The 19,748-nt window shown below is 50.9% G+C and overlaps 1 protein-coding gene across 1 annotated transcript; it reads left to right on the forward strand.

The window, feature by feature from the left end:
• The first annotated feature begins 5,338 nt into the window (after positions 1-5,338).
• CAVIN1 (caveolae associated protein 1) lies at positions 5,339-18,262 on the forward strand. The gene is made up of 2 exons (XM_047845950.1): positions 5,339-5,978; positions 15,752-18,262. Exons 1-2 carry the CDS (start codon positions 5,508-5,510, stop codon positions 16,451-16,453), a joined length of 1,173 nt encoding a protein of 390 aa, XP_047701906.1. The 5' UTR covers positions 5,339-5,507; the 3' UTR covers positions 16,454-18,262.
• The last annotated feature ends 1,486 nt before the right edge of the window (positions 18,263-19,748 follow it).

Raw genomic sequence — 19,748 nt, forward strand, 5'->3', positions numbered from 1 at the left:
AGCCCAAATGTCCATCGATGGATGAATGGATAAAGAAGATGTGGTGTGTGTGTGTGTGTGTGTATACATACACACACACACACACACAATGGAGTATTACTCGGCAATCAAAAAGAATGAAATCTTGCCATTTGCAACTACGTGGATGGAACTGGAGGGTATTATGCTAAGTGAAATTAGTCAGAGAAAGACAAATATCATATGACTTCACTCATATGAGGACTTTAAGAGACAAAACAGATGAACATAAGGGAAGGGAAGCAAAAATAATATAGAAACAGGAGGGGGAGACAGCATTAGAGACTCATAAATATGGAGAACAAACAGAGGGTTATGGGAGGGTGTGTGGGAGGGGGGATGGGCTAAATGGGTAAGGGGCATTAAGGAATCTACTCCTAAAGTCATTGTTGTACTATATGCTAACTAATTTGGATGTAAATAAAAAAAAGAAAATTAAAAAAAAAAAAAAAAGAAAATATCAGCTTCCCTCAAAGCTATGTCAGGATGTCTACTAAAGATTTCATGGGACAATATCCAGACGCTAACTCATAGGTATCATGAAAATAAAAAATGATTTCATTTCCACTAGAGATGGGCTTAAACAGTTCAATTATCTTAGAAAACTATTCCATCAAAACGTTTGAAGATGAAAATAAGACCTGGTGTTAAAATCTATGATTACCATTAAAGGGTAATTAAAATATTATCCAGGGATTCAGCAAGTATTTCAGGATAAGGATGCTTAAATCTTCTCGATCAATCCATTTTTAGTTGTGCTTCCAGGTCTATATTCCTTTTTATATATTCAATAAATAATTTTTAAGAAAAAAAAAGACTCAGACTCGTAACCGACTAAGCCAGCCAGGCGCCCCCTGAATTGTACACTTTAAATAGGTGAATTATGCAGTGTGAATTGTGTCTCAATAAAGCTGGTTTTTTGTTTTGTTTTGTTTTTACTTTTTCTTGGAGCAGTTTAAAAACTGTGTTTTTTTAAAGAAAAAAATGAAAGGAAGAAAAAATAGCAAATGGGACAAGGCACAAGTTAATGAACAAAATCTCACAAGGGTCAGGAGGGAGAGTTGCAAGGACAAACTGGTCAGTGGTGCTAAATGCTGCAGGGTTCAAATAAAATTAGAAAAGGAGAGGTAATAGGTAGAATATGGAGTTCATTAGTGACTTTTAAGTGCTCTTGTAGTAGAGAGGAAGCCATACTTTTGGATAAATAGCAAAAGTTTAAGAACTGAATTGGGGGTGAGGGATCTGTAGCAGCAGTTCTAGAAAACACAGAAATTTGAACAGTAGAAAACAGATGGACCCAAACTTGAGGAGACAGGAAGGTAAAACCAATTAAGACTGCAGTTTTTGTTTGTTTGTGTGTTTTTGTTTTTTATTTTTAGGATAAGAGACCAGTGCATGATGAAGGCAGAGAAGGAGGAGAGGTTTTAGGGCATTTCCATTAATTTATTTTCTTGATGTTTATTAGGCCGCATCACTGCTTCCTTGAGACTAAAAACTCTCCCCCCACAGCAAATTTGCCGTGTCCTTTCAATGGTTTCTCGCACTAAACTATGCATAAATTAGCACTTAAAAATAATTTTGACTGTTTTCTGGCTCAGGAAAGCTACCCTATACATTAATGTTTGAAGGAGAAGAAAGGAAGGAATTTTTGAGGCAGAGAAATATACAAATACTATAGGCATTTTTTGTTTATGTCGGAGGGACAAGAATAGTGCCTATAAATCCCGGGAGAAAAACATCGCTGCTGTCTGTGGCAGCTGCGAGCCAGCTCCTGAAGACACATTCATCCCAACCACTTATTATTAACAAAACATACTGTCTACCCAGGATCGCTCCCAGGAGGGATCCAAAACTGAATGGAACATACTGCACACTGTGCCCCTCACACCTTACTGGATCTCCCTAAGTATATACTCATAAGACCTATGGCAGCACCACAGTAAGAGATGAACAATGCCTGGTTATCTCTCGCCCCAGCCCCACACTTTCACAATAAGCGTAGTTGCTGCAGGGTGAGGTGGGGAGGGTGTACCCTTTCTCCTTTCCACCTACAGACTCTCCCCTCTGTGAACCTCTCCCCCCTCTCCCAGAAAGTGGTGGCAATACTCCTTGAACTGCTGGAGCATTTTCCACTTTGTATAAGAAATTATTTATGCATATATCGCCCTTATTACACTTTGAGCTTCTCAACAGGAAGGACTGGGCTTTATTAAATCTCCTTAAAGTCCCCAGTCTGGTAGCTGGCTCCTGTGAAGTAGTCACACTTTCTGAACAAATGAATGGATGGAGGAATATGACAGAGCTCTGTGAGATTACAGTGGCTGACGTGGTTGTTATCCCCGTGTTCTTTTTCTGGGCCAAAGGGTTGTTTGTTTCCATCTCTCCATCCCTTTTACAGACTGCCTCAGCAGCTGAAAGTACACAATGGAACAGCATGCCTTTCAGCAAGTAGAGACAGCAGTGGAAAATGCAAAGCATCAACCCTGAATGCAAGCGATGGCATACTGAACACAATTGCAAATGAAGAGAAAGTGATTATTTTCACTGAAATGGAGTGAAGCCCTCTGGTAAGGCTCTTCTTGGGCTCCATTTCTTGGCCTCAGGATTGATAAAGCCAAGGCAAGAAGGCTCAGCACGCCCCCTGTTGGATTTAGCTGACATCTAGTAGGAAGAAGAGCAGAGAAACTTGTTGATGCACACGTTTCTTGGAGGTAGGAATGCAGGGGTAGGGCCCTTTCTGCAAAATTCTCTGTTAAGGCGTCAGATGAGTCAGAGATGTATTCACTGGACTATCCCGGGACATAATTTGACTCATCCACAAACACTGACATTCCTTTTTGAAGAACAGAAATATTTTCCTAATGTGAGAGCCAGAATGGCATGGACTTAATTCCTTTTAGCAAGCATACAACCACAAAATCAACCACTAAAACTCCTCTTCAGTGTCTCCCTCATCTGCTGTGAGGTTTAAATCGTAATGTCTGAATCTTCTTTGATACAGAATTGGCGAAATTAGTACATCCATACATTGGAAAACAAGTCAGTTCTACACGCTACATGGAACAATCTTCCAGGTATGTTATTAACTGAAAAAAGCAAAGTGCTGAGCATACATATGTAGCAGTATATTTAAATATGTATTTCTATAGACGGTTCCACAAGAAAATAGTAACAGTTTGTCTCTTGGGAGAGAAATTAGTTGTGCAGACAAGAGTAGAAAGAAAAGTTCTTTTCACTCCATTTCTTTGTGTCCTATTCAAAATCTGTATCTTGTATGTCACCTGTGAAAATAATCTAACCAATTAAAAAAAAAATAAGAAACTGGGCCACTAGGCTGGCTCAGTCGGAAGAGCATGTAACTCGGGGTTGTGAGTTCAAGTCCCACATTGGGGGGTAGAGATTACTTAAAAAAAATAAGAACCTTATGAAGGGCTATAAGGTTTTCTACTGTCACTCTTCTTTTTTCTAGAAGTCTTATCAATCCTCAACAGAAGCAACTTAAACTGCTATAATACATTTTCTCTTAAATTCTAAAATAAGTTGGTAATCTGTCAGTTCTTGCAGATATATATCTGCTAGTCATTGGGGCTATCTTGGACTGTCCCAGATACACTGAACTCTTCAGCTCCTTTCTGGCTTGGTGGGTTCTCTGAATGGATTGTTGTGGTCTAAGGCCCCCACTGGGCAGTTTTTCACTCTTCCTAATGATAATGCATGCCAGACTAGAAGTGACCTTTTGCCAAGGCCATCATCTATCCAGCTGGGGAAACCCAAGCTTGGTTTCCTAACCAGGGAAAAGGTTTGTAGCTTTTCTGGGGGAAAGAGGGCTGGTGTCACTCCAGGGAACTCATAGTCCAGTGCTGTGCTGGAGAGCAAAATGGGGGAGCACGGGCAGCCTCTTTTTCTCTAGACTTCTGAGTCCTCCTTGGTTCTGGTCCTTGGTACCCATCACGGTTGAAAATATATCTGTAGTCAATACTCAGGACTGCGTGCTCAAAACCAGCATGCGTGGGTGGCCATGTCTGCCTATCCCTGTCTCAAAGAAAGGTAGAGTGTTAAGGTAGAAAAAGCAAGAGAGGAGTCCAGGGGCCTGATTAGAGCACCAAGCACCAAGCCAAGGCTAACCCGTGGGTACTTCTGGCAAGTCACTTGCCCTCTCTAGGCCCTCGTGTTCCTGTCTGTCAAATGAGGAGGTGGGATTTGATGATCTCTCTTATTGCTAAGGGCCAGTCTCTGGGATCAGAGAGGTAGATAAACTCCTAGGTCCTGCTCTCTGAAGTTAATGTCAGGCCTCTGGCAGGGAGAAACACAGGAAAAGGTGATTATTTTTAATATTTGTTTATTTGGGGGAGGGGGGGCAGAGAGAGCAGGACAGAGGATCCAAAGCAGGCTCCGAGCTGACAGCAGAGAGACAAATGCAAAGCTCAAATCCATAAACCATGAGATCATGACCCGAGCCAAGGTCCCATGCTCAACCCACTGAGCCACCCAGGTGCCCCGGAAAAGTGGTTTTTAAAGAGAGTGAGAGGTTGGTAAAAGGCTTTACTTCCTATTTTACTGTCCATCTCACTCCTACTCTGTTAGCATATTTCTAAGAGAAACATAGAGGAACTTCACAGCCCCTCACCACCTAATCTAAGTTCTCCCTTCCCCAAACCACCCCTCAAGCTTTTATTATTATTATTTTTTAAGATTTTATTTTTAGGTAATTCCTACACCCAAAGTGGGTCTTGAACTCACAATCCCAAGATCAAGAGTCCCAAGATCTGAGCCAGCCAGACACCCCAGAACCCTTCAAACTTTTAGAACACTGGGTGGTAACTTGGTCGTGAGGGAGGTATTGGCACCTTGGAAAATACTGTGAAAGCCATGGATTTTTTTCCCTCTCAAAAACTGTGCACAGGCAAATATGATATTCTCCACACGATTTTAGGATCTCAAGTTCCATTTGACTCCCCGCTCTAGAACTTCAAAGGCTGAGGTGGGTTTGTGGGTAAGCAAAAAAAAAAAAAAAAAAAAAAAAAAAAAGCGGGAGGGAAAAGGAGAGGCCCACTCTAGGACCTGTTTCCCTTTCCAGCTCACATTCCTCCGCCCCAGTCCCGCTGCGCGGCCTCCGCTGGCAGCCGAGGCCCTAGTCTCCGCTCCAACTATTCCAACCATCCTGGGAAGGGTGGGGCGCTCGGCTCTTGGGTCCCCCTCGGTCGCCCCCCTTCCCCACCATCGGTCTCCCCTTCTGCCCCGGTCCCTCCCTTTCTGGGGTGGGGCCAGCCAATGGGCGACGAGATTCCGGGGTTTGGCCCGGGAGCCCGGGAGCTCACCGATTCCCCGCCCCACAGTTCTGGCCACTGTCCCGGTGCGCACGGACGTGGCTCGAGTTTCCTCGGCTCTCCGCTCTTTCTCACTTTTCCCCCTCCCGCTCTTCTTCCTCTCCTGGGCTCGGGCTCCAGCTCTAGCTCCACCCGGCCGGCCCCGCACGGCTCCGGGTAGTCATGGAGGACACCCAGCTCCATATCATCGAGCAGCCGCTTCCCGGGTACCCCGAAGTCGGGGACCCGGGGTCCTCCCCTACGGGGGCGCCAGCGGCGGAGGAGCCGTCAGGGGCCGGTTCCGAGGAGCTGATCAAGTCAGACCAGGTGAACGGCGTACTGGTGCTGAGCCTTCTGGACAAAATCATTGGCGCCGTCGACCAGATCCAGCTGACCCAAGCCCAGTTGGAGGAACGGCAGGCGGAGATGGAGGGCGCCGTGCAGAGCATCCAGGGCGAGTTGAGCAAGCTGGGCAAGGCACACGCCACCACCAGCAACACCGTGAGCAAGTTGCTGGAGAAGGTGCGCAAGGTCAGCGTCAACGTGAAGACCGTGCGCGGCAGCCTGGAGCGCCAGGCAGGCCAGATCAAGAAGCTGGAGGTCAACGAGGCGGAGCTGCTTCGGCGCCGCAACTTTAAAGTCATGATCTACCAGGTGAGCTGGCGGGAAGGACCGCGCCCGGCCCAGCGTCTCCGGGGCTTGGGGTGGGGGGACCTGCCCGCGGTGCTGCGCTCCCGCCAGCCTGGCCTGGCCCGGAGGACCCACCCTCCTTCCGGCGAGCGCCGCTAGAGAGGGGTGGGGTGGGTGGCGGATTTCTGTGGAGCGCGGAGGGGCGCGCTGTGCACCCCGTGCCTGATCACCTAACCCCCTCCTTCGGGTGACAAACTCGCAACCGAGTTAGGGGGCTGGACTCGGGGACGCTCCCCATCACAGACCGCTCCCAGCTCGGCTCTGTCAAGTCTACCTACTTGGCGGAGGTTTTGGGAAAAGCCAGGGGTCCCTGGCGGCCGGTGGGCCCGCTGTAAACGGACACTGGCGACGCGGCCCGGGTTTGGGGCCTCCGGCGCTGTTCGCCCGATATAGCGGGTGATTCAGGGCTCAGGCACGCACCGGCGGGGGCTGCGCCAGGCGAGGGACGCGACCGCCAGCACACGCCCCCGGACCCCGCGCCCTCGCGTGGGCCTCGGCTACCGCCGCGTCCCCTCGCTGCGATCTGCCCCTGGCCCTCCCGGCACTTTCAGGACCTTGAGGATGCTGGCAGCGCGCCCGAACCCTTTGCCGGATGGAAGCAGGCGCGAGGGGAGGGGAAGCGGGGTGCGTTGTGAGAAGTGCAAGAGGGCCCCGGCCGGTCCCGCAATCTAGGCGCGAAGAATCACCCCGCTTGCCTCCCTGACCGCGTAGCAGCAGGCAGACGTGCGGGAGGAGGCTGGCGCGCCCCAGGCCCCGCCCAGGCCGCTTGTTGCTTCCTATGCAACCTCTCCTGGTTTCTCCCGCCCTGTTAAAAAAAAATTTTTTTTTTTTTTATCATAACCCCAAATAAACCTGGAAATCTCAGTGTTGCTGGTCCTCTCCGCTTATCTCTCCCCGATCCCATTAGAAGTGGGTTTGAGCTAAGGGCTTGGTGATCTTTGGTGGGGTGGGAATGTGCCCAGTGTCGCCTGCTCTGCTTCCTGCAGGCCTGGTTGCTGTTCCCACCCCAAGGAGGTGAGACCAAGGGGGTGAAGGGGTTAGTCTATGCTCCCTCTGCCCCTTCCTCTCCCTACAGAAGGAATGTAAGGAAAAGGAAGGCTAGATTTCCCACACCCCCTAGGAGAGAAAACCTGTCAGGGATCTGTGGTTTCACTGACCGCACCAGGGCCTGGTCAACCAGGTTCTGAGTAAACCTCTGGGATTCAGTGAGGTCCTTGCCTTGGTCTCTCTAGGAGGAACTAAGAGAGATGCAGTGTTTGAGACCAGTAGACACAGGGAGAATGGCGAACTGGCACCTGAGGAGGTGGTGTTGGGACAGAGACAGAAGTGGTGCTCTCCCCCTCCTTCCAATGCCCAGGGACTCCTCCCAAGTGGTTCAAGAAGTGAGCCTCCCCCCCCCCCCCCCCCATATAGCACCATCTGGTAGAAAATGTTTGTCTAGAGCTGTTTCCACTTACTCTAACTGCTGCAAGGAATGTGTGTGTGAAAGATTCTTAAAAGAGATCGGATTAGCACGGAGGGGGGGGGGGGGGCACTAAGGAAAGGAAAGAACACCCAGGGGTCCGGGACAGCCAGCCAGCTCTTTTCTCCAGAGCCTTGTGTGCTAGAAGGTTGCCACGAAGGGCTTGGATAGGTTACCCTCCTCACTCTAAATATCCCAGACTGCAGAACCTGGAAAAGTTCTCAGCCTTGAGGTAAACCTGTCAAAGGTTGAGATGCTGAGAGAAGGGCGGGTACTGAGGAGAAAAACTCCTGTGCAGGGGCCAGTGGCATCTCCATGACTCCCTTTAGCAGCTGGCAGGGTTCTATACACCTTGTGTCTGTGGGGGTGGGGGAAGGGGGTCTAATCACAGGGTGGCTTTGACTGCATCTGGACTAAACCAGGGCCAGTGGGAGGCAGAAGGCTGAGGTAGAAAGAATGGCACAAGCCGGGGACCTAAGCCCCCAAACCACAGGAGAGATGGCTAAGAAATAACATGGTTCCAACCTGGAGAGGAGCTCAGAGGTAAGGAAAAGATTCCAGCAACAGGGGTGGGGCTTCCCTGAAACAGCACTTCCCTGAGCTGCAGAGCAGATGTCCCAGGTAGGGGTGAGGGTGTAGGGTACTGTGCTGCTAAAGGAAAAGCAGAGGCTGCTCCTCCCTGAGTCTGGAGGCCTGGGAAGAGAATGAGGTAAAAATAGCTTTGCGCCTTGGCAGACCTAATAGGGAAGACTGGGGGCGGCGGCATTTATGGTAGTCAGGCTGAGGGGTAGGATGCTTGGGTGGCCAAGCTGAGAGAGAGGCTTGGAGAAAGGCCTGGGAGAGTGTGAGTTCTCCAGAGTGGCGACAGGGGAGGCGATGCTGTATTCCCCACTGCAGATGTAGGAGGTGATGATGTGGCACTGGGGGCAGGGTGGAGGGGAGAATGAAAGGAGGGAGAAGGCCCCCGCTGTGGGATCAGGTCATCTGGCCTCCTATATTTTCTTCCTGGGGGATAAAGAAAGGAATGACTTATGTGGCTTCACCCCATATTCAAGGAACTGCTAGGTGCAATGAGTTCATAAGTTAAGTTTATGTTTGATCCCCCCACCCCGCCACCATGAAATTCAGCACCCTCCATCCCAGGATATCAGAGCCTCCACCCTGAACCCACTTCTGAGTCATTACTGTCCTCTGGCATTTCCCTATCTCCCTAACAAAAACTAGCAGTTTGGCATCCCTACCTATCAGGTGACACCTGGCTAGGCAACAGCCAGTGAATGCAAAGAGCAAATTCTACCAGTGGCTAGGGGTCAGCGGACTGAGAACTAACTGCTGGGAAGATCAGGCAGATTGTGGGCACACCACAAACAGGAGGGGTAGTGATCATTAAAGAACCAACTCTTCCTGACAATGATTTGGATACCATTAGTGTTTAGAGCACAGAAAAGGGGGCTAAAATGGAAAGAAACATTTTCTGGAGCAGTTTTGATGGGACAGTGACCTACACATGGACCCATCAGACCTGCTCCAAGGGCTTGAGGATAGAACCAGGAAGCACTTAAGGGATTAAAGCCTCATGGGCTTTAAAGGCGAGGGCACCAAGGCTGGAATGTGGGCTTGTTGGCTTTTCCTCCCAAATCCTAACCTAACTTCTAGCTTCTTCCTGGACTTGAAGCAAATCAGGGCTCCCTCGTTCCAGAAGAACTCATAAGCTTTGTCCCCAAATATTCCAATGTGGGGCTCTTGTCCCTCTCATCCCTCTAAGCCTAGTGGCCACGGAAAGAGTGCTTACCACATTCTTCCTCAAAAAAGCGGAGTTTTTCCTGGTCACTGGCTCCAAAGCAGGAGGGTATTTTGGGAAGCATTCCTAAGACCAAAGGAAAATAATTTTCCTCCCTCTGTTTTTTTCCCTTTCTTTTCTTTCTCTCTCTCTCTCTCTCTCTTTTTTTTTTTTTTTAGTAAGTAAAATGTGACTATTGTAAAGGTCAAAATCAAAAAGGGATGCAATGGCACAGAGTAAGCAACTGATAGAAATGAGAGGATACTGTTGCTAGGCAACCTACCTCAGAGATGAGGGGTGGTTTGTTCCATTTTATTGAACCATACTATTGTGAATATTTCATTATTCTGTCATTACAGACTTTTAAGGTGGAAGATACTTCAGAGATCATCAATTTCTGCTCTTTCATTTTGTAGCTGGGGAAGTGGAGGCCCAGAGAGGGGAAGTCACTTGCCTACTGTCGCTGAAGTTAGTGAGGGTCAAAGCGGGGGCAAGAATCCAAGTGTACCCCTTCTTCTGCTATATTCTCTATTCCCCAATTCCTCCTTCCGTTCCCGGGCTCTGCAGCAGAAGTCAGGGTGCAGGTTATTCCAACAGAAGATTAGTTCTGGCTCCCTTCATTCTGTAAGGGAGATAGCTGCAGGGTTCTGGCACTCAGGCTACTGTGTGTGTGTGTAGATCCACATGTGCACACATATGCAATATTGGCTGAGTGGCTAACGTTGGTGGCCATTAGCTGCTCAGCCTCATAGTGCCGAAGTAGAGGCAATGACCAATGACAGTGGCCCAATGACAGTGGGAGGGGAGGGGTGCAGAGGACAAGGTATGGAGCTCCCTGGCCAGTATGGGGGTGTCCCCTGGCATGGACTCTGCATCTAGTTATGACAGGACCAAGCTGGCTTTCTCCTTGGCCTCCCTGTCACTTGCCCCTTCTCCTTGTACTCCACAGGGGTGGGCTGGCATCTGCTGCTTTGTGTTTTTGTGGCTGTAGGCCCCTACCCTGTCACTGGAGTCTGGTGATGCCCCTAACTGTCCCTCTCCCTGACTTCTGATGGTCCAAAGCAAGAGTGGCAGCTCAGCCCCTCAGAAGGGAGAATAGGAGCTAACACTAGCTACATCCCCAGGATGTAGGACCTACATAGGTTCCCACCTGTCATAAAAATAGCTTGGTTTTTTTCCTGATTTCTCTGTGCATTTTGGGCTTTGATATCCCAGGCGTGGGGAGGGGGAGGGGTGGCAAGGGAGGCAAGAGGTGGGGATGTGGCCAAAGGGAAATAGCCAGAACATCCCTCTTCCAAGCCCCTCCCTCTCCTTATCCGGGGTGGCACCCAGTGCCCACCCTGCCCCACGGGAATAACAAGAACTGGGATCAGCAGCATAGGACTCTGAAGACAGTGGAGTTGTTCCCCTACTCGCCTTCTTTTTCACTCATCAGAGCCTCCACAGCTAGAGTCAATAACTGGCCTCTTAGAGAACTCCTTTTCCACCCCCAGCAGCCTCTTACCCCCTCACGCCAGCCTTCAATAACATCATCCCAAGACCACAGCTGGGTAGGGATAGAAGGTAGGAGGCCAAGAATGGGACTGGGGAAGATTCTAGAGGGAGGGAGAGAGGCATCTGTTTAAATTGTGTTTATTAATCATGGGCTTGAGTGTGTCCCACTTTCAACCCCAGGGCCCTTGTGATGAAGCATTTAAAACGTGGTTCCTTTCCATCCTCATATATGTTGTACTCCCCTCCCCCTACTCACTAGCTCCAACTCCGCATGCCCACTAAGGCCTCTTTCTCTCAACCCCATCTGCACCCATCTCAAGCCCCATTTAAACCCCTTTTCCTCATCTTAGCCCAAGAAGAAGCTGAAAGCACCCTCTGACCCGGCCACACCCAAGATCGTGCCTTTTGACCTTCTGCCTGAGACTGAGCCCTTTGACCTGAAGCCTGAGACAGTGCCTGAACTCCCACCCTTTGACCAGACGCCTAGGACTCTACCCTATTACCCAGAGCCTGTGCCTCTGCCCACCCCAGAGGAGCCAGCAGCCGGTGGGGGCACTTAGGGTCTCCGGGGTGATGTGGGCATGGGGGGTCACTCCAGTCCACCATCAGCTCACTGCTTAGCGGTGGTCAGTGTCCGGATGGCAGGCCTCTTCCAAGCATGGGTGGGTGGCGGGCATGTGAAAACACTCTCGCATTATGCAGAGTTCAGGGGAACGTGTTGTGTGCAATGGGGTGGGAGGTGAAGGGACGGGGCCCTCCCCTACCTCTTGGTTTCTGTCTTAATAGCAGACACTCCGAACACCATCCTTGAGCTGCATCCAGTGTTGCCCTGCATGAAATTGCATGAAACTGTGCCATGGCATCTGATTCTCCTTCCCACTCCCCTTCTGACTCCTCCTCTGGGACAGGCCAGCTTGGCTCAAAGCTTCTCTGGAGAGGGCCCTCATGAGGCCCAGGCCTGGGGTCTGTTCTGTGCCCTGTCCACCCCCTCCCTGTAGTTGAGGAAAACATTTACACTGATTTTTTCCATTTTTTTTAGAAAATGTTTTGCAAAGGGATCCCTTATGTTTGCCAGATCCTGCCTTGGGTGGGGCACCCAAAAGCTGCCAACTCCAAGAGGCCGGATGGAGGGGCATTTTAGCTGCCTCTGGCTTGGATCCTTTGGCTTCCCTATAGCACAAGAGTGTTTCCTCAACTTTTTCTTTCTTTCTTCTTCTTTTTTTTCCTCCCATAACCATCCTTCTAAGGAGTCTTTTTAGACGTTCTTTTCCCCCGGTCTCCTCCTCCACGAAATCTTAATACTACAGATATGCTACGTATCTGTGTATGCACCGGGACTCTGAGCACTACAAACTATTGCACTGAAATCCCCCCTCCCCTCAATAATCCATTTCCACCCTCTTGGGGGCAATATTACCCCTGTTGAGAATCCTACTCTAACAGAAAGGACCCTTTGCCTTTGGTTTCGCTCACCCCTTGTCTCAGCAATCTAAAGTAATGATCCTGAGTTTTTACAACTTTCCCTCTCTTCCACCTCTCCCCAAGTCTAGTACCCTCTTCTAACTTAGTCTCTGAGCAGATCCTAGATCTCTGAATTACCTCTCCAAAGTCGTCTTCTCTGGCCATTCCCGGGCAGAAGTTGGGGACAGAGCTCTAAGCTAAGAAAGGCTCCTGGGGCGCTTGGCTGGCTCAGTCAGTAGAGGATGTGACTCTTGATTTTGGGGTTGTGAGTTCAAGCCCCATGCTGGGTGTAAAGCTTACTTAAAAATTTTTTTTTTTTTTTTTAAGAAAGAAAGAAAAAAGAAAGGCTCCTACTTATATCCATATGACATTGTCCCCTTTTCCCTGACAAATGTGAATGCCTGGATCAGGCACATAATAGGTGCTCGATTAAATTATAATCATATTACAGTCTTCTTCCTAAGCCAGAGGATCTTCAGTTTATACAGCAGGGTTGGAGAGAGGAGTAGAAGGGGCGGGGAGCCTCCCTGGGGCTCCTGAAACTCACCCTGCACTGGTGCCTTCCTGGGTTGGAGAGCTACGTGTGCTTGGTGGGGGGCAAAGGGATCTATGCATGCTTTTGCTCAGACCTGGTCATTAAAGGTAACTCTGGAAACCAATCCTGTTGGGAGTGGTGGTTTTGTTTAATAAAAACGTGAAAACAGAACACACAGAGACCTCCTCCCCCTGCCTGAGGCCCTTCCTTTGGTGAAGGAGCTCTGCCAGAGAAGTAGGGGTGGGACAAGGATGCCTGGCCAGTGTGTGGCCCAGGGTGAGGGGAGGTGCTTTAGAATTGTGCTGGTAGTTGTTGTAGCAACAGGCAGGCTGGGTGGGCCCAAGACAGCACTCCAAGGCTGTGAGTCATAGGGGAAACCTGGCTTGGAAAGGGGGAGAAAAGAGAAAATCCATTAATGGAGGAGAAAAGCTGAAGTCATGGTGGTATACCCTTTCCAGAGCCAGTCTTCTGGACACTGTCCAGGGACTTAGGTCGAGTTGTCTCTTCCCTCATCCCCAGGGACGTTCCACCAAGAAGGCAGCTCCTCCGGTGTAAACCATCACTCTGGAGGAGACCTACAATGAATGGGGTTATTATATTCCCACATACGTTTCTGGACTGGGGGAGACACCTCCAAATCCAAGAATAAACCTCCTTTCACTGGGAATACTCCCTGATGTTATATTTGAGACTTTTCATCAGAAACGAGGAAGATGGAATTGGCTACAAGAAGCCTGCAACGCTGTCCCTAGCCCTGTTCACTTCCAAGTTCAGCTGGCAAACACCTTTAATCTAGGAAGCCAGAGGCCAGGAAAACCAGTCAGCTCAGCCTTTAGGGGGTGGGGAGGGACAGGAGTGGGTGTGGGAGGGGGGTATCAGGGATGCTAGGAGTGGGGCAGGGAAACAATGTTGATTTGTTTTCCAGCAGCTGGGACTGTTTCCTGATTATTCCCCGCCCATCACCCTAATCCTTCCCTACCCCATCCACATTGTCTGAGCTTAGTGAAAGGCGGGGTTCTCCACTACCCTTTGGTGGAGCGTGTGTGGGGTTTTAGTCAGACAGGCTTGTGAAGGAGAGATCAGAGCTGAAATGTTTTTGATAGTGGAGCTGCAGGTAAATGCTGGGTGGAGAGGGATGAAGACGTAGCCCGGAGTTTCGATCATGGAGAGTCGTAGAATGGTGTGTAAAAGACAGGACTCAAATAGCAGGCAGAGAGACGTGACTGTAAAGAGGGCACCCAAAGGGTACAACTGCAAATTAGAAGGAATGTTAAGACAGGTTGGGACACCCTTATACTGAGATCAAGGAAAACACCCTTCAATGCCTCTGTGAATGATAAGAGGCAGAGGGATGGACAGAATGACTATACCAAGCCAGCTATGGCAGGTGGAGACTACAAGTCCCAGCATGCCCTGAGCCCAGATCACCTTGCCTGCTGGGAGGTGTAGTTGAGTAAGGAGAGCTTGAGGTGGCTTGATGCCCAGCAGTGCTGTGCCCAGTTTGGGAGAAGAGGTGGAGCTAGCTTTCTGTCTTTGTCCTTGCTAATGCTATTGACAGGGAGGGAAGGAAGTTGGGAGGGGGTGTTCCTAGTTTTCAGTGTAAACCAGGAAACTGGCGGGGATGTGGATGGGAGGGAAGAGGAAAGAGGTTGGGGGCTGGGGAAGGAATTTCTGTAGCAGGTGGCTCTGAGATACCAAGTGGCGTGTGTGTGTGTGTGTGTGTGTGTGTGTGTGTGTGTGTGTTATGAGAGGGGTCAACTCATGTTGCGTCATTTTTCTCAGATGGGATTTCCTTACAATTCTGGGAAACAATCTTCAGAAAACCCTTTGCAAAACGACTGTCTCTCATTCCTTCATCTGAAGTCCCTAAAAAGAGTCTGGGCCAAAGATATCTGGGTTTATGTTTATGTTCTGGGTTGTGCCCTCTTTCCCTTTCTATAATCAGCCTCCCCTACCTTCTTGTGGGGGATGATCCTGGGATTCTGAAATGTTGGCCCAGAGTCAAGACCTTGGAAAATCTTCCCAGAATGGAAAACAGTGTTGGTGCTAGGTACTCCCAGGGGAAGAGGGAAGAACTGGCTCTGAACTCCAGATCTCAGGGAATCTGGGACCACTACCCTATTCCTGTCTCCTTGAGCTCCAGTCTGGGGGAAAAAGAAACAAGAATGGAAAAAGTAATGCTTCCCTTCCATTCTAAGGCTGGGAAGTCAGAACCATTAATGTCCATGTTGGGGAGAAAACATGCTCTTGGCTGCCAGCCAGCCAGCTTCCTCCTCTTTCCTCCTTCAATTTCTACATGGGGGGGGGGGGCGGGGAAGGGGGTGAATGACCACTGCTGGAGCAAATCAGTATGTGGAGGTCAAGGGTGGGGAGCATGGGCGCAGCACAGCTCTCCTTCCCTACAACTGGTTCTGAAATTATCTGAGGCCTGGGAAACGCACTCCCTTTATCTTGCCTTCAAGCTACCCTACCTGGGGGTCACCTGACACTGGCTGTGAACTCACCCCCTCCTACCTCCACCCCTCAACCGCGTCCCAAACCCCTTTGCGTTTTGGCTTGGCCAGAGCAGTGTGGGACTCCGTGCGCCAGAGGGCGCTCTGCCCATTCCCAAAGTTAAAAGTTGTGTTCCCTGGGACGCAATTGGTAAGGAGTGGTTTTCCTATAAGGTGGGGGGATGTAGGGCATAGGACAGGGTTGGAGGGTTGCAGAGTTAATCAGCCCCAGCGCAATTACACTACAAGCCAATCTCTGACCGGCAGCTCGGTTCCCTCCTCGCCCTGTCTGCATAGTTAACATTCATTCAACACATTTTATTGGACACCGACACAGTGTGTCCAGCTCAGGGTCGAGGCTCTGGGGTTACACCGACGAAGGAGTCAGGCCGATTTCACGGCTACCAGGCCACAGGAGCACCCCCACCCTGCCTCCGGTTCGTCCAGTGTCCCCCACGTCCCTGCCCAACCCTCCGCTCTGCCCCTCACCTCTCCGCTCCGCTCTCCTTTTAGGATGAAGTGAAACTGCCGGCCAAGGTGAGCATCAGCAAGTCGCTGAAAGAAGCGGAGGCGCTGCCCGAGAAGGAGGGCGACGAGCTGGGCGAAGGCGAGCGGCCCGAGGAGGACGCGGCGGCGCTCGAGCTGTCCTCCGACGAGGCGGTGGAGGTGGAGGAGGTCATCGAGGAGTCGCGTGCCGAGCGCATCAAGCGCAGCGGCCTGCGGCGCGTGGACGACTTCAAGAAGGCCTTCTCCAAGGAGAAGATGGAGAAGACGAAGGTGCGCACCCGCGAAAACCTGGAGAAGACCCGCCTCAAGACCAAGGAGAACCTGGAGAAGACGCGGCACACGCTGGAGAAGCGCATGAACAAGCTGGGCACGCGCCTCGTCCCCGCCGAGCGGCGCGAGAAGCTCAAGACCTCGCGAGACAAGCTGCGCAAGTCCTTCACGCCCGACCACGTGGTCTACGCGCGCTCCAAGACGGCCGTGTACAAGGTGCCGCCCTTCACCTTCCACGTCAAGAAGATCCGCGAGGGCGAGGTGGAGGTGCTGAAGGCCACCGAGATGGTGGAGGTGGGTGCCGATGACGACGAGGGCGGCGCGGAACGCGGCGAGGCGGCCGACCTGCTGCGCGGGAGCAGCCCCGACGTGCACACGCTGCTGGAGATCACCGAGGAGTCGGACGCCGTGCTGGTGGACAAGAGCGACAGCGACTGAGCTGACGCGGGGCTCTGCCCAGGAGGCCGCGCCACCCCGCCCCGCCTCTCCCTGCCCCCTTCCCACGCCTTTCCTCTCCCGGCCCCCGCCCCCCGCCCGGAACTTTCTCTATCGCATTCTCTGTCGGCCCCAAACGAGCTGAGATACTTCTAAATTGACAACGCCGCCCCTCCAGGTGCACCCCTCCAAGTCTTAAAGCTGTTAAGATGGGAGAGGGAGGCAGCCTCTTCTACGAACAGCCCCAATTTGGGCATAGTCTGGGTGGGAAGGGAGAGGGGGAGTGATCCGTGTCCTGGTCGTCCAAGTCAGGGATCTTAAAGGAAATTGCTGTCATTTCCATGGTTGCCCCCCCCCCCCTTTGGGGTAGGCTGCCTTCCCCCTAACCTCCACCTCACACTCACAGCCAACTGCTGTCATTCCTGCTCACTGAGCTCTTTTTTCCTCATCCTGATCCCTGGAGACTTCAAAGCCAAAGTTACCATAAAAGGAAAGAGTGAATCTCAAAGAGGACCCTTGCCCACACGGAAGCCCCATACTGGAAGGACTTAAAAGCAGCTTTTGGGAGAACCTGGGGCAGTGGGGGAAAAAGGCAGAGTGAGCTGTGATTCTGGAAAGAGAGTCTAGCACAGGCGGTATCTGTAAAGCGTCCCAACAAGGAAGCCTGGAGCTAAGTACCACCCTGGGGAAGGAGGGCGCTGGTGTGGAGAACACTTACATGTTTATGCATCCGCAGCAGCAGCAGCACATGGCTATGGCTTTAGGAAGGAGAATGGGAAATGGTAGAAAGTGGAAATGGGTGAAGAGAGGAGAATTCTCCTCATTAGCAGCCTGAGAAACACAGGACGAGAATCCCATCTTAGAGGGGTTCTCAGAGGACAGCAGGACAATTTTCAGAATAAGGAGGGAGGACAGTTATGAGAAAGCAATGATCCAAAGGGAAGAGAGAGGGAAGCCTCACCTTTGTCCCTTAAATGAGATGTGAATGGTGGCGCCCCTTGTGGCAGCCCATGTCTCAAAGCCCAGAAAAGGAGGGTCCCAGAAGGGGGCAGCACCAGACTGTGGAGAGCTGGGAGTTAGGAGGGAGGCAGCCAGGAAAAGAGAGCAAGGTGCAAACCGCCAGGGCACCAAGCTGAGAGCTGGAGGGGGGAAGGGGAGGAGAGTGTATGGAGCAACCGAGCCTTGGCTCACTCCTGGCAGTTTCTTCTCAAGATCCTTCCCTAGAGCTAGTATCGGAGCTGCAAAACTTGTCAAGCCCTCCTTACCCTTGTGGGTGCCTCTCCTGAATCGGTGGTGGTGACAGGGATGCTACTTCCAGTCCGAAGGCCTGATTTCTGTAGTCCACTGACAGGTTCTTCTCTGGACACTTCAGTACTCCCTGTTCCTCCCCAGTAAAGGTAGCTTGTCAGAAGGTAGGACAACTCCCTTCCCCCTCAAGCCCAGCCCAGAGAGAGCTGAGGGCTTCCTTCTCCCCCACCTCCTCTGCCTCCTCTTCCCTGCTCTGCTTTTTAGAATTGCAGCTAATTGTTTTAAGGGGTGGAGGGAGGGAGCCTGGGGACACAAACTTTTTTTTTTTACAATACAAAGCTTTGCTTCTCTCCCCTCGTTTTCTTGGTTCCCTTCTCTCTTCTGGACGGTTGGAGACTCTTCAGCTGAGGGAGGATGGGGATTGTGGGACAAGGTCCCTTGGTGCTGATGGGCTGAGGGGCCTGAGTTGTGGGCAGATACAGTTTCCTGTGGGCTCTGGGGAGCCTGTCATGTTGCTGTGTCCTGGTGAGCAGCCCGACCAATAAACCTGCTTTTCTAAAAGGATCTGTGTTGGATTATATTCTCTGAAGGCAGTTACATAGGCTCAGTTGCAGAGGACAGGAGGGGGCCAGGGAGGGGAAAGGGAGACGACTGTTGGTTTAAAGTTATTTATTTATTTACCTGTTTAGGTGGAGGCGGGGGAGGGAGAAAGAGAATCCCAAGGAGGCTCCGCACTGTCAGTGCAGAGCAAGACACTGGGCTTGAGCTCACCAACGTGAGATAGTGACCTGAGCCAAAATCAAGAGGTGGATGCTTAACTGACTGTGCCACCCACGTGCCCCATAGACAATTGGTTTAAAGCTGCCTCATTTGCTTGGGTGGGGAGTGGGAGTGGGTGTTACCATCATCCCTGTTTTTAGAGATGAAGAAACACAGGGTGACTCGTCTAAAGTCAAGTACCCGGTAAAGTCAAGTCCCCGGTAAGTGGCAGAGCTGGGATTATAAACCAGGCAGCCTGGTTCCACAGTCTGACTGATAAGAATCTATAACCCTGTACTGTCTAGATAGATCCACTTCCCTGATGTCAAGGCATTAGCCCTCCAGACACACTCACTCTACTCAGTTTGAGCTTCCTCCCAAATGTACATTTCCAGATCATAGGCCTAGAGGAGGCAGTCTGGGGAGGGGAAAAATCAGAGGCCCTGACTCAGAGGGCTGACTGTCCTAGAGAAAGGATTCCAGTCCGTGTTATATGTGCCAGTCATAGTCACACAGCATATTTAATTCTCCCCCAAATCCTGGGATGGGCACCGATTTCACTGTGCAGCCTCTCTTCCCCATGAGCAAGCAGCCTGCTCTACCTTGTCCACAAGTTATGGGTTTCCTAGAGCAATGGACTCAAATCATCACGTGGGTTCTGCCCGCATCAGAATCACCCTAATGAAAATACCGTCATTCCTGGGGCTCCAACCCAGCCTTCTGCCACTACCTCAAACAAGCTGGGTCTTTCCTCATGAGCCATGCATTTGACTCCCCTGCCCCTGCCCCCAGCAACAAGCACAGTGGAGTCTGGAGTTCTAAATCTCCCAGAAAGGGTTGGCTTCCCACCAAAAGAAATGAAAACTGATGCTGAAAATTCAGAGCACGGGAGCCTGGAAACTTCCCTCTTGCCAGGAGAGGGTCCTTCTTCCTCTGGGATCCAGATGTACAGCTGTGAGAAGCAGGGAATGATGTCAGGACCCCAGCTATGGAATAATAAGGACAAGGGAAACCAGAAAAGCCCTGGGGTAGTGGGGCCATCGTTTACTTCTCCTACCTACAGTAAAGCACCTGACACACACAAACCCCTTTCCTTCTAGAAGCCATGCCCCTCACTGGTCCACCAGCAGCAGAATGACTCGGCTATACCTTCCCTACCCAGTGTTATTCCGGGCACCACTTTGTTAAGAGCAGTCCTAACTCTCTGAACAGCCACATTTCTGCTGGCTCCTGCTCCATGGCATTCCTTCTTTACATAACAGTGTGGGGCCGAAACTTCCTTGAATCAGAA

The sequence above is a fragment of the Prionailurus viverrinus genome, unplaced genomic scaffold (genome assembly GCF_022837055.1).
Source record: "Prionailurus viverrinus isolate Anna unplaced genomic scaffold, UM_Priviv_1.0 scaffold_35, whole genome shotgun sequence".
NCBI lineage: Eukaryota > Metazoa > Chordata > Mammalia > Carnivora > Felidae > Prionailurus > Prionailurus viverrinus.